This window comes from Sus scrofa, chromosome 3 (genome assembly GCF_000003025.6).
Source record: "Sus scrofa isolate TJ Tabasco breed Duroc chromosome 3, Sscrofa11.1, whole genome shotgun sequence".
NCBI classification, from domain to species: Eukaryota; Metazoa; Chordata; class Mammalia; order Artiodactyla; family Suidae; genus Sus; species Sus scrofa.
In genome coordinates, this window is record NC_010445.4 from 58,203,829 (window position 1) to 58,217,137 (window position 13,309).

Genomic DNA, 13,309 nt, shown 5'->3' on the forward strand with positions numbered 1-13,309 from the left:
TCACCATAACAAATACAGTAGTAATGAAAAAGTTTGAAATGTTGTGAGAATTACCAAAATGTGACAGAGACATAAAGTGAACAAATGCCATTGCAAAAAAATGGTGCCAATAGACATGAAGCACAATAAGCAAAATATGCTCAGGGAAGAGTCACGATCACCATGTTATTATAGTCAGAATGTGACACTTTTGTAACTCCCTCGATTTTATTTATCACCATTGTTCGGTACTTGCCCTTCTCATCAGATTGTGTGAGGTTCTTTTTCCTGTTCATTGTGGTTTTCTTAGAGCCTATTAGAATGCCTGACAAACAACAGGCATTTGATAAATATTGATCGCTAATTGGAAGTTCAGTGTCCTCTCACCTCTCAGTTCAATGGAAAGTAGGCAAAGAATATGAAGAGGCAATTCACAGAAGAAATTAAAATAGTCAACAAGTAGCCAAAAAAAGATGCTCATCTCAATTAGTAACCATAAAAATGAAAAGTTTAAACAATATATTATACCCTTAAATTGGCAAAAACATAAATGATTAATAATATTCATTGTTAGGATTTGGACTAGGGTGCTCTTCCAACTACATAGTTGGTAGTTCAAACTACAATCTGTATGGAAGATATTGGTAGTACTGAAAAAATTTAAAGTGTATTTATATTTATTATTAAAAGGTAAAATTTGAAACCAGGTAATGTCATACAATAGGGAAATGGTTAAATGAATGTTAGTACATTCCTGCACTGGAATCCCTCAGCTCTAGATATTAACATCAGTGAAAGTCTATGTAAAAATTTTTAATGGAGATTGCAAAACAATATATATAATATCCCAAATAACTAAAATATATGAAAATATATTTTCCAAAGAAAAGGTCTCAAAGGATTCACTCCAACTTAAAAAAAATTTTTTTTATTATAGTTGATTTAGTTTTTTTTTTTTTTTTTAAAGGGCTGCGCTTTAAGCATATGGAAGTTCCAGGCTGGGGTTGAATCAGAGCTACAGCTGCCAGCCTCCATCACAGCCACAGCAATGTGGGATCCCAGCAGCATCTGTGACCTATGTGGGGCAGCTGCAGGAACGTTGGATCCTTAACCCAGTGAGTGAGGCCAGGTTCTTAATTAATTGGGTTCTTAACCCGCTAAGCCACAATGTGAAGTCCCACACCAACTATTTAATATTAGAACTATAAATAGTTTGAGGTCTTTTCCTCCGAGGAAGTGAGAATGGAGGTTTTACTTTTTATAATGAACATGTACTACTATTTTTTAAGAGAACTTTTTGAAGTATGTTGACATAAAGTGTACATATTTAAAATGTCCATTTTTAAAAATTATAGTTGATTTACAATGTTCTGTTAGCTTCAGGTATTCAGCAATGTGATTCAATTATATATATATGTCTATGTCATTATATTCAGATTCTTTTACATTGTATGTTATTACATTTTATATACTTCCCTATGCTATACATTAGGTCTCTTATCTATTTTATATATAGTAGTATGTATATCTATTAATCCCAAAGTCCTAATTTATCCCTCCCTGCCTTTTCCCTTTGGTAACCATAAGTTTGTTTTCTGCCTGTGAATCTATTTCTATTTTGTAACTAAGTTCATTTCTATCACTTTTTTAGATTCAACATATAAGTGATATCACATAATATTTGTCTTTGTCTGATTTACTTCACTTACTATGATAATCTCTAGGTCAAACCATGTTATTGTAAATGGCATTATTTTATTCTTTTTTTATGGCTGAGTAGTACTCCATTTTGTGTGTGTGTGTGTGTGTGTGTGTGTACACATATGCATGCACACCCCACATCTTCTTTATCTATTCTGTTCGACATTTAGGTTGCTTCTATGTTAAAGTGTCCAATTTTTGATATTGCATATATGTGTGAAACCACCCCCACAAACAACATATTATCCATCACCCCCCAAATTTTCCTTATGTCTCTTTGTAATCCCTCTTTGCCACCTCTTGGGAAACCAACCCCTGTCTCCTAACAACCAATAATCTACTTTCTGCCATTATAGATTAGTTTGCATTTAGTAAAACGTCACATAAATGAAATCATACAGAATGTACACTTTTTTGGGGGGGCTTCTTTCACTCAGCAAAATTATTCTGAGATTCACCCATGCTGTTGCATGTATCAACAGTTTCTTTTTTTATTGTCAAGTAGTATTCCACTGTACGGATCTAGCACAATTATTTTATCCATTCTCCTGTTGAGATGGACATTTGGATTACTTCCATTTCTTGGCAATTACAAATAAGGATACTTGTATAAGTCTCTGTAAGGACGTGTTTCCCCCCCCTCTTGGATAAATAGCTGGCTGTGGAATGGCTTGAGATAAACGTTTATTATTTAAACAACTTGCTAAAATATTTTCAGAATGGTTGTATCATTTTCCATTCCCACCAGAGATGGGAGTTGGGGTTGAGGCACTAAATGAGTGGATGCTTCACCATCAGCAAAGGAAGTAATTGTTGGTTCAATCAGGCTGCCCAGTAAAATGCGACCAGTCCTTTTTCGTCACAGATTCCTTTGAGAATTTGATTAAGGTTATGGTCTGCGTGGATTGAAGGACCACACAAGCACACACACAAATGGCTGGTAGGAATCATCCACGTTGGAAATGGCGATGGCCTGCACAAAGCTGTGACATTTGGCATTAGAAGGCTGGAGTTAAAAAAAAAAAAAAAAGTTACAGTTGTTGGGACCTGGTAAGAGGTGGAGAAGAGATGATACCCAGGTTTAGTGACTTAGTGATGGCAGAGACAACATAGGGAAGGAGAAGGTCCGGCGGGAGGAAGAAGAGGTCACTGCTGCCTTGCTACAAGTAAGGTACCTACGGGACAGAAGGGTGAAGCTGTTCGGAAAGTGGTTGTAAAAGTACCTTGTTGGTAAAGATAAAGAATTCCGGCGCAACAATACAGCGCGAGCAACGCAGCTGTAATCACCAGGTGCAGTCAATAAAATCGCATCTTTCGGAGGAATCACCTCCCAGGCCTAAGAAAACACAGCTAACTCGTCACGTGGGTCAGCAAATCCCCTCCCAGCAAGTGCGCAATCGCGTCAATCTTTCAGCGTTGACTCCGCCGACCTAAATCTGCGCATGAGTTCGGCGCATGCGCACCAGGACCCCAGCGGCCGCTCCCGACTCCGGGCGTCCAGCCTCCTCTTCCCTAACCCGCCCCGCCCAGGCGGCTGCCCGTGACCTGCCTGGGCGCAGGGAACGGAGAGCCGGAAGGGGCAAGACGAGTTCAGTTCACCATGGGGCTGTTTGGTAAAACCCAAGAGAAGCCGCCCAAAGAGCTGGTAAGGGCTACGGCGGCGGCACTGAGTGGGTGGGTTTGTAAGGGCTCAGTGGAGTTGGTGGTGGACTGGACCTTCTTTCCCCGCGGCTGGCCAGGTACCGCTCGGCCCCCATTTCCGGGGCCTCCCACTCGGTCGAGGGGCCGGAGGAAGTCTCTTAGGAGCCAGTTGTGGCGAAAGAAAACCTCTGTACCACAGCGCTCCGCAGAGGAGCCGAGGGCTAGGTTAAGAGTTATGCAGGCTCGGCACGGGGCGCGGAGGCAGCAGCGCCGTCCTGGCCTCTGGAACCCCTTCCTCTGCCGGCGTTGGTACGTCCCTCCCGGAACCTATCCCGGGCGCAGGCCCCGCCCCCCTCAGTCCGCCCACGGGCATGGGCGTACCTGCCCGTAGCAGGTGAGCTGTCCTCGAGGACCCCCTTCCCGATCACGGAGCGGTATAGGCGCTTGCCGCCCTTTCCCCACACAGTGCGGCGTGTTGAGAGGTAGGCTCTGGTTCTCATTCCGCTTCCCAACAACGTTATGTTGACACCAACCGCACAGTCATAGCCCAGACCCCACTTCGAAGAGTGGTACCGAAGATAATAACTCTGGACCTGGCTTAGAGTTCTGAATCTGCCTGTCAGCTGAGATCACGTCGGGATACTGTGGAGCGGTTGAGAGTGCCCTGCAGAGGCAGTGTGCCTAACTTTGAATCCTGGTTCTCCACATAATCAGCTTTGTGATCTAAGGAAATTTCATCTCTGTGTGCCTCAGTCTTGGATATCAAGCAGGAATATAATAGTATCACTTCGGACTCACTGAAGGCGAAAGCATGATAAGTTTTAGCTACTGGTGCTAGTTAGGATAAATTATATATTCTACAACCCTCTAAAGTGCAGACCAACAGCATCAGCAGCATCAGCATCACCTGGCAGCTTGTTAAAAAAATCTTGGTTCCTGTCTAAGATCTATTGAATCATAACGTTAATTCTGACAAGAGCGCCAGTGGTAAATATTTATGTTAAAGTGTCAGAAGCTTTACAGTACCCAGGTTAGACTTATACATAATGGAAAAAAAGCCTAAAATCTTTGAAGAAGTGATCTCACTTGTTCAGCTCTGGCAGGCAGATTTTAAAAACCAATGTGGAGTTCCCTGGTTGCTCAGTGGGTTAAAGATAGGGCATTGTTGGTAGTGAGGCTTGGGTGACTGCTCTAGTACAGGTTTGATCTCTGGCCTCAGAAGTTTTGTATGCCCAGGGCGCAGCCAAAACAAAAAAATCCCAATATAGTACATCATACTGGCACATAATACATGTGTTGATGTCAATTGTATGTTAATTATTGGTTCTGAATAATAGATATTAGCTCCTTCAGGCAACTTACTCAGTTTTACTCCCTGGTAAAAATAAACATTGTGGAGCTTAAATGAGGTAGAAGTGTGTGCATTATTATGCAAACTCTAGAGCATTATATAGATGCATGTTTGGTGGCATATATATATTCTAAGGTGCTTATTATTGTAGAAGTGTATTTTTGATGCTAGGAAAGACCATTACCTTCAATGTTTGGCCTTGGCTTTGCCATTTCATAAAGTGAGAAGATTCCGGGAAAACAGTTTCATTACTATTTAAACTGATCTCTAGTATATATATATATTACTTGTATAGCACTTAAGACTACTTTAAATGATAGATGTAATTGCTAAGAGCTTGATGTCAGTATAACTCTTGAGTAGGGTAACCTACCTGGTAAAGTAAATTAACACCTAAAAATCACAGGGTTGATGCATGAGATTTGGTTATTTTAAATACACCTGCTAGAGGAATATTGTAAAGATGAAATAAAAAGCCGAGGAACTTAGCGTCTAGAAAGTAAGATAAGCATTTCAAGAACAACTCTTGGGAGTTCCCTTTGTGACTCAGCAGTAACAAATCTGACTAGTATACATGAGAATGCAAGTTCTATCCCCGGCCTCACTCAAGATTAAGGATCTGGCGTTGCTTTGAGCTGTGGTGTAGGCCAGCGCTGCAGCTCCAATTCAACCCCTAGCCTGGGAACTTCATCCATATGCTGCAGGTGCGGCCCTTAAACAAAGCAAAAGAAAACAATTTATGTGGATTGGGCATTCAGAGGTTGAAGTGATTTCCTCAGACTGGTGTGATTAGAAATGATGTGGCTCCACTATCATATTTTCCACACACCTCCCACCTGTGAATTGCTTCTTAGCTATTTAATAGGATTTTTAGTATTACTTACTTTAACTGGTTCTGGAAATACCCTGCTCACAATTTTCTTCAAGCCCCCTTCACAGTACTCCAAGCTCCCCTTTGAATTCTGATTATGTCTTGTTCTAATTTGTCAGAAGAGCATCTCTGTTTACTTTAGGTTCAGCTACTACCAAGCTCTCTTTATACTTTGTGATTTATGACCAAGGAACGTATTTTGTCACCTGCCAGTTATTTGGCATTGAATTTGTAATTCCAGGAAGTGCCAATAAAGCAGGAATGAGAAATACTTTTTTCCTCTGTAGAGCAGTGGAAACACAAGTATTGAGAAACAATATGTGAATAAGAAGACAAGCAATGTCTGACATTTTAGTTTTAGTTAGTTTGGCATTTTGTTAAGAGGGAGAAGGAGAAAAATTGATAAGTTCAACTTTATAAAAGCCCAGAAAAGAATACTTTAAAAAAATCAAGATAATGTTGGCAGGGAGAAGAGTTAAAGGAAAAAGTTAAAGGAATTGACCTAATGTTATAGAGTCAACTGGGCAACTCTTGAGTTAAGATAAATTTATAGGGAGTTCCTGTCATGGCTCAGTGATTAACAAATCCATGTAGGAACCATGAGGTTGTGGGTTTGATCCCTGGCCTCACTCAGTGGGTTAAGGATCTGGTGTTGCTATGAGCTGTAGTGTAGGTTGCAGATGCAGCTCGGATCTCGAATTGCTGTGGCTCTGGCCTAGGCCGGAAGCTGCAGTTCCAATTGGACCCCTAGCCTGGGAACCTCCATATGCCACAGGTGCGGCCCTAGAAAAGACAAAACAAAAACAAAAACAAAAACAAAAACAAAAAAAGATAAATTTATAGTGTGCCTTATACCAGAGGCTGGAAGATGAGGATGTGTGGGTCCCAGTGCCAGCACAGAATAAGCAGGGGCCAGATGCAGCCATGCCACACCATCATGGTTTGTCATTTGGGCCATGTCGTCAGGTCAAGTAATATAAACATGTTATGGGTGGTGGTCCCAGAGCACAGAGTAGGTGCTACATAAATGTTGTGCGATGTTGAGTGAATGAGTATCTCAATAAGATTAAGATTCAAAATCAAGTAGTCCTGGGAATACCCATTGTGGCTCAGTGCTAGCAAACCTGACTGGTATTCACGAGGATGCATGTTCAATTCCCTGGCCTCCATCAGTGAGTTAAGGATCTGCTATTGCCATAAGCTGTGGTGTAGGTTGCAGATGCCGCTCAGATCCCACGTTGCAGTGGCTGTGGTGTAGGCTGGCAGCTGCAGCTCCAATTTGATCCCTAGCTCAGGAACTTCCATTTGCCACAGGCACGGCTCTAAACCCCACCCCCCCACAAAAAAAAAAACCCCAGAAAAAAACAGTCAAGTCCTAAGATGGGCATTGTTTCAAGGGATACTTCAAAGAAACATTAGCTGTATAAGGGGCTTGACAGACTAAAGTCTTTGCCCCCAGACATCTCAGATACTTTGATGGAGACATCTTAGTAGTGAAACTTGTTCTATCTTAAAGTGTCAATTTAAGACCAGATTGGGTGGGCTGCGGATGAGGAGCCTTATAATCCATTTAGAGACCTTAGAATGTCTTGCAGTAGGAATCAAAAGGACATGAGATTCTGCTTGAAAGAGATTCCTCTCTTGGACTTGAGGTTCTGCTGGAAAAGTGTGCTATCCTTACTTAAGGACTTTGATGATTTAGCCTTTGGGTGGAGTATGTAATTGCCTTTTATGACATCACAATTCTGAAATCTAATACCCATAGACTGAGTCATGATTCATTGTTGTGAGATGCTATCCAAAGGGAGAGGAAAATGAGAAAGGGAGATGGAGATGAAGAGAAAGTGTCATTCACTAAATTCATACACCAAACATTTACTGGGATATTTTAGTGTTCATTGGGTTGGACACCAGGTTTGCGAAAATAAGACACTGGATGACAACTTCAAAGAATATACCAAGTTTTGGAAGAAACGTGAACAAATGCTTGTATTTTAGGGTAAGAGCAATAAGTATGTACAAGATCTTTGATGTCACAGTGGGGGGCGTGATTAACTGCTCAGAGTAGGGAAGAGGACCTGGTCAGGGAGGCTATCTGGGACCTTTCACAAGAGGTGTTAGCCAGGTGGATGGCTTGGTGTAAGATTAGGCAAGGGGAGGCATTACAAGCAAAATGAAGTGCAAATGCAGGATATGTTTGGGTGGAACATAGATTAGAGGAACCAGGACCACTTTTTCCCCCTAAAGAGATCCTTTGATTTCTCATGCAGTGTTGAGAAGTTGAAAATTTGACAAGAGCTATTGAGAGACCCTGTGGTTAGGGTGTTCAAAAATTTTAGTTCAGGGTACATGAAGGACGAGGGAGCCAGTTAAGTTTCCAGGGCTTTTGGTGGGAACTCTGAAAGGATACGCCTTAGTAGTAACAGCTGGAAATAAACTGGCCTTTACAAAGACTGAAGTCCAGTTTCAAATTACCCCTATCACTAATTGGATTCATTAGGGTTAATGAAGAATCAGTTGCCAATGTTCTTAGGCTAGATGCTTGCCAGAAACAAATTAGGTCTTTGAAGAAGTAACATCCAGAAGCAAATTCATCCTGTGGATTTGCAGATACAAAATTGAGACTTGAATTTAAAAAAAAAAAAAGTTCCTGCTAGAAATGAACCCAACTAGTATCTATGAGGATGCAAGTTCGATCCCTGGTCCCACTCAGTTGGTTAAGGACCTGGCATTGCCTCGAGCTGTGGTGTAGGTCGCAGATGCGGCTCAGATTGGCTGTGGCTGTGGTGTAGGCCGGCAGCTGCAGCTCCAATTTGACCCCTAGCCCAGCAATTTCCATATGCTGCACGTACAGCCCTCAAGAGAAAGAGAAAAGATATTCATTCCTAGGAAATCTTTATATATTCTGGATACTAAGTCTTTATCAATGCTTTTAATTATCATTTATACAGTTACAAATGTCTTCTCCAAATTTCTGACCTTTTCCCTCCTTTAAGTGGTATCTTACAATGAATTAAAATTCTTAATTTCGTTATAGATGTCTGTTCCTTAATTCCTTTTTATTGTCTTGTTTAATAAATCCTTTCCTAATCTGAAATCATAAAGCTATTCTATATTGTCTTCTTTAAAGAAACAGTTTTGCATTCCATATTTAAGTCTTCAGTCCTCTTAATTTCAGTGAAGGATGAAGACATTCAGTCATTTTGTTTTCCATTTCACTTACCTTTGTTTCCACACTATTTGTAGGAAATGGCTCTTACTTTAGTTTCCTATGCCTACTGTGCTTGACATGGAGTAGACTCTATGAATACATTTGAATAAAGTATATATCTTGATAGTGTGTAACTCTCTGTAGATTTCTTGTGGTTTTCAGAGCATACTATCTAATTTACAATTTGACTTCTTTATATCATACTTTTTGCTTATGTTCAGTTTAACTTAAAAGTTCTAAATTCTTTTGTTACCCCAACCCCATTGGTTGTAAATAAAGGTTTATTAATTTTCCTTTTTATCAGTTTTCAGTTTCTTGTTTATTGTAGTGATCTTTACAGTTATGAGACTTGTTTGATTTGATACAGTTTCTCGAACTCTTTCTTACAGGATTTTGTTTCACACTAACAGAACATTAGATTTACCTGGAGAAATGTTAAGTACTGCCTATCACTTGGGCTCTATTACCAGCCTAATTAAATTGGTATCGAGTGTCCCAGGTGACTTCTGTTTGCAGTCAGGTTGAGAACCACTGATCTGGGTCATGGCTGGATAATTTTGGTTCTTCCCATTTCTCTTAGGTTAAGTTTTTCTTCCAGGAAAATCCCTTTTGTTTTAGTAAGTTAAAAAAAATTGTTGACAGGTTTTATGAACCTTTTTATCTCTGACATTTAAAGACATACATAGAAAGTTTCTGTAGATTTTGGTAAATTGTTTCTGATGACAGAAATTTTTTTTTGTCTTTTTAGGGCTGCACCTGCAGCATATGGAGTTCCCAGGCTAGGGGTCGAATCAGAGCTATAGCTGCCGGCCTACACCACAGCTCAGGGCAATGCCGGATCCTTAACCTACTGAGTGAGGTCAGGGATTGAACCTGTGTCCTCAAGGATACTGGTCAGGTTCATTAACCACTGCACCACCAGGGGAACTCCTTTGATGACAGAAATTTTATGCTGTTTCCTCACAACACACACTTCATGCATTTAAATTCAGCAGGTAATTATTGAGCCTTTTCTTTGTACCAGACATTGTGCAAGGGGTTAGTGAATAAAAAAAGGTCTTTGAGGGAGTTCCAGTTGTGGCTCAGGGGGAAGTAATCCAGGTAGTACACCTGAGGATGCAGGTTCAATCCCTGGCATTGCTCAGTGGATCGGGGATCCAGTGTTGCCATGAACTGTGGTGTAGGTTGCAGACACAGCTCGGATCCCACTTGGCTGTGGCGTAGGCTATGTCATAGGCTTGCAGCTACAGCTCCCATTCGACCCCTAGCCTGGAAACTTGGATATGCCCCAGGTGCAGCCCTAAAAAGGAAAAAAAAGTCTTTAACCTTCTGGAGCATACATCCTATAATGTGTATACACATTAATATCAGTATATTATATATCATTAGATTAGTTTAACATAGTTAATATAGTGTTTACAGAAGAGAGGAGGTACAGGGTTCTATGTAATTATACTGTAAGTGGGATTAACTTATCCTATGGGTCATGAAAGGCCTCCAAAGTAGCATTTAAGCTGAGACTTAAAGACCAAGTTCAGAAAATATGTTCTTTTTTGCTGACCATTGCTAACATTTAGGGAAAGAAAGATTTTCTGTTCTATTAGCTAGTTGCTACCTTTTGCATAGTTATTGAATTGCTTGAGTTCATGCCTCAGTGAATTAACTGGAGCCTTCTAATCATAGATATACTTCACCAAGTATAAATGTAAGGTAAAATTTATTATTTTAGGATGTTAATAAAATGGAGATTGAGCTTAATCAACACTATTGGAAAATTTGAATTTAGGCCGTTTCAGAGTTCCTTAGTGGCTTATTGGGTTAAGGACCTGATATTGTCACTGCTGTGGTGTTGGTCCCTAGCCAGGGAACTTTCTGTGTGCTGCAGGAGTATCCAAAAAAAAAAAAATTAGGGCCATTTAAAAACTAGTTTTCTTTCATTGTGGAATGAATATCTATTTGTTATATGATCATTTGCATGTATTTGTGTGGGTCTAATTCTAGGCTTTCTATTCTGTTCCATTGATCCATGTGTCTGTTCTTTAGCCAGCTACTCTGTCTTAAAATACTGTGGCTTTATACTGTCTTGAAATTGGGTAATGTGTAATCCTCCAGCTTTGTTTTACTTCACTGTTACCTTGGCTATTCCAGGATACTTGCCTTTTCATATAAACTTTAAAATCCATTCGAAATCTACAGAATAGATTCTGGTGCTTTTGATTGGGATTACATTGAATCTACAGATGAAGTCAGGAAGAACTGATAGTTTAATATTTAATTTTCTAGTCCATGAACATGGGATATCTCTCCATTTATTATTTTATTACTCAAATGAATTTATCACATCTGTAGTTGTATAATGATCATCACAATCTGATTTCACAGGATTCCCATCCCACAGCCCAAGCACATCCCACCCCCCCCATACTGTCTCCTCTGGAGACCATAAGTTTTTCAATGTCTGAGTCAGCATCTGTTTTGCAAAGAAGTTCAGTCTGTCCTTTCTTCAGATTCCACCTGTAAGTGATAGCATATGATGTTGGTGTCTCATTGTATGGCTGACTTCACTTAGCATGATAATTTCTAAGTCCATCCATGTTGCTAAAAATGCCAGTATTTCGTTCTTTTTAATGGCTGAGTAATATTCCATTGTGTACATGTACCACATCTTCTTGATCCACTCCTCTGTCGATGGACATTTAGGTTGTTTCCATGTTTTGGCTATTGTAAATAGTGCTGCAATGAACATTGGAATACATGTGTCTTTGCGAGGCGTGGTTTTCTCTGGATAGATGGCCAGGAGTGGGATTTCTGGATCAAATGGTAGTTCTATTTTAAGTTTTCTGAGGAATCCCCATACTGTTTTCCACAGCAGTTGCACCAATTTACAATCCCACCAACAGTGTACTAGGGTTCCTTTTTCTCCACACCCTCTCCAGCACTTACTGTTTGTAGACTTTTGGATAATGGCCATTCTGGCTGGTGTAAGGTGGTACCTCATAGTGGTTTTGATTCGCATTTCTCTAAACAGTGAGTGATGTTGAACATCTTTTCATGTGTTTCTCGGCCATCTGTATGTCTTCTTCGGAGAACTGTCTGTTTAGATCCTCTGCCCATTTTTTGATGGTGATGTTGCTTTTTTTTGTACTGAGCTGCAGAAGGTGTTGATAAATTCTGGAGGTGAATGCCTTGTCAGTTGATTCACTTGCAAAGATTTTCTCCCATTCTGTGGGTTGTCTTTTCGTTTTGTTTAGGGTTTCCTTTGCTGTGCAGAAACTTTTAAGTTTGAGTAGGTCCCATTTGTTTATTTTTGTTTTCATTGTCAATACTCCAAGAGGTGGATCTGAGAAGATGTTGCTGTCGTTTATGTCAGAGAGTGGCCTATGTTTTCCTCTGAGTTTTATAGTGACTGGTCTTACATCTAGGTCTTTAATCCATTTGGAGTTGATTTTTGTGTATGCTGTTATGGAGTGTTCTAATTTCATTCTTTTCCATGTGGCTGTCCAGTTTTCCCAGCACCACTTATTGAACAAGCTGTCCTTTCTCCATTGTATATCCTTGCCTCCTTTGTCATAAATGAGTTGGCTGTAGGTGTGTGGGTTTAATTCTGGGCTTTCTATCCTGTTCCAGTGATCTGTATGTCTGTTTTTGTGCCAGTACCATACGGTTTTGATGATTGTTGCTTTGTAGTAGAGTCTGAAGTCCGGGAGCCTGATTCCTCCAGCTCCATTTTTCTTTTTCAGGATGTCTTTGGCTATTCTGGGTCTTTTGTGCTTCCAAACAAACTTTAAAATATTTTGTTTGAGTTCTGTGAAAAACGTCCTTGGTAATTTGATAGGGATTGCATTGAATCTGTAGATTGCCTTGGGTGGTATAGTCATTTTGATAATATTAACTCTTCCAATCCATGAGCATGGTATATCTTTCCATCTATTTGTGTCATCTTTGATTTCTTTCATCAGTGTCTTATAATTTTCAGAGTACAGGTCTTTTGTCTCCTTAGGTTTACTCCTAGGTATTTTATTCTTTTGGATGTGATGGTAAATGGGATTGCTTCCCTAATTTCTTTTTCTGCTCTTTCATTGTTAGTGTATAGAAATGCCGTCGATTACTGTGTATTAATTTTGTATCCTGTAACTTTGCCAAATTCGTGGATGAGCTCTGACAGTTTTCTGGTAGAGTCTTTAGGATTCTCTAGGTATAGTATCATATCATCTGCAAATACGGATAGTTTTACTTCTTCCTTTCCAACTTGGATTCCTTTTATTTCTTTTACTTCTCTGATTGCTGTGGCTAGGACTTCCAAAACTATGTTGAAAGAGTAGTGGTGAGAGCAGACATCCTTGTCTTGTTCCTGATCTCAGAGGGAATTCTCTCAGCTTTTCACCATTGAGAATGATGTTCGCTGTGGGTTTATCATATATGGCCTTTATCATGTTGAGATAGGTTCCCGTTATGCCCACTTTCTGAAGGGTTTTTATCAGAAATGTGTGTTGGATTTTGTCAAAGGCTTTCTCCGCATCTATTGAGAGGATTTTTATTTTTATTGAGAGGTTTT

The 13,309-nt window shown here is 40.1% G+C and overlaps 1 protein-coding gene across 2 annotated transcripts in view; it reads left to right on the top strand.

Annotated features, from left to right (window-relative positions):
• The window catches only part of CHMP3 (charged multivesicular body protein 3), a 72,332-nt gene continuing 62,115 nt past the window's right edge, over positions 3,093 to 13,309 (top strand). Inside the window, exon 1 of one of the 2 annotated variants that reach the window (XM_003354734.4) lies at positions 3,093 to 3,325. In XM_003354734.4, the coding sequence (XP_003354782.3) occupies positions 3,281 to 3,325 (45 nt within the window). In that variant the 5' untranslated portion in view covers positions 3,093 to 3,280. Of the gene's footprint in view, positions 3,326 to 3,486; positions 3,804 to 13,309 lie in introns of those variants that run through there. The other variant, XM_013995984.2, reaches the window with a different exon arrangement.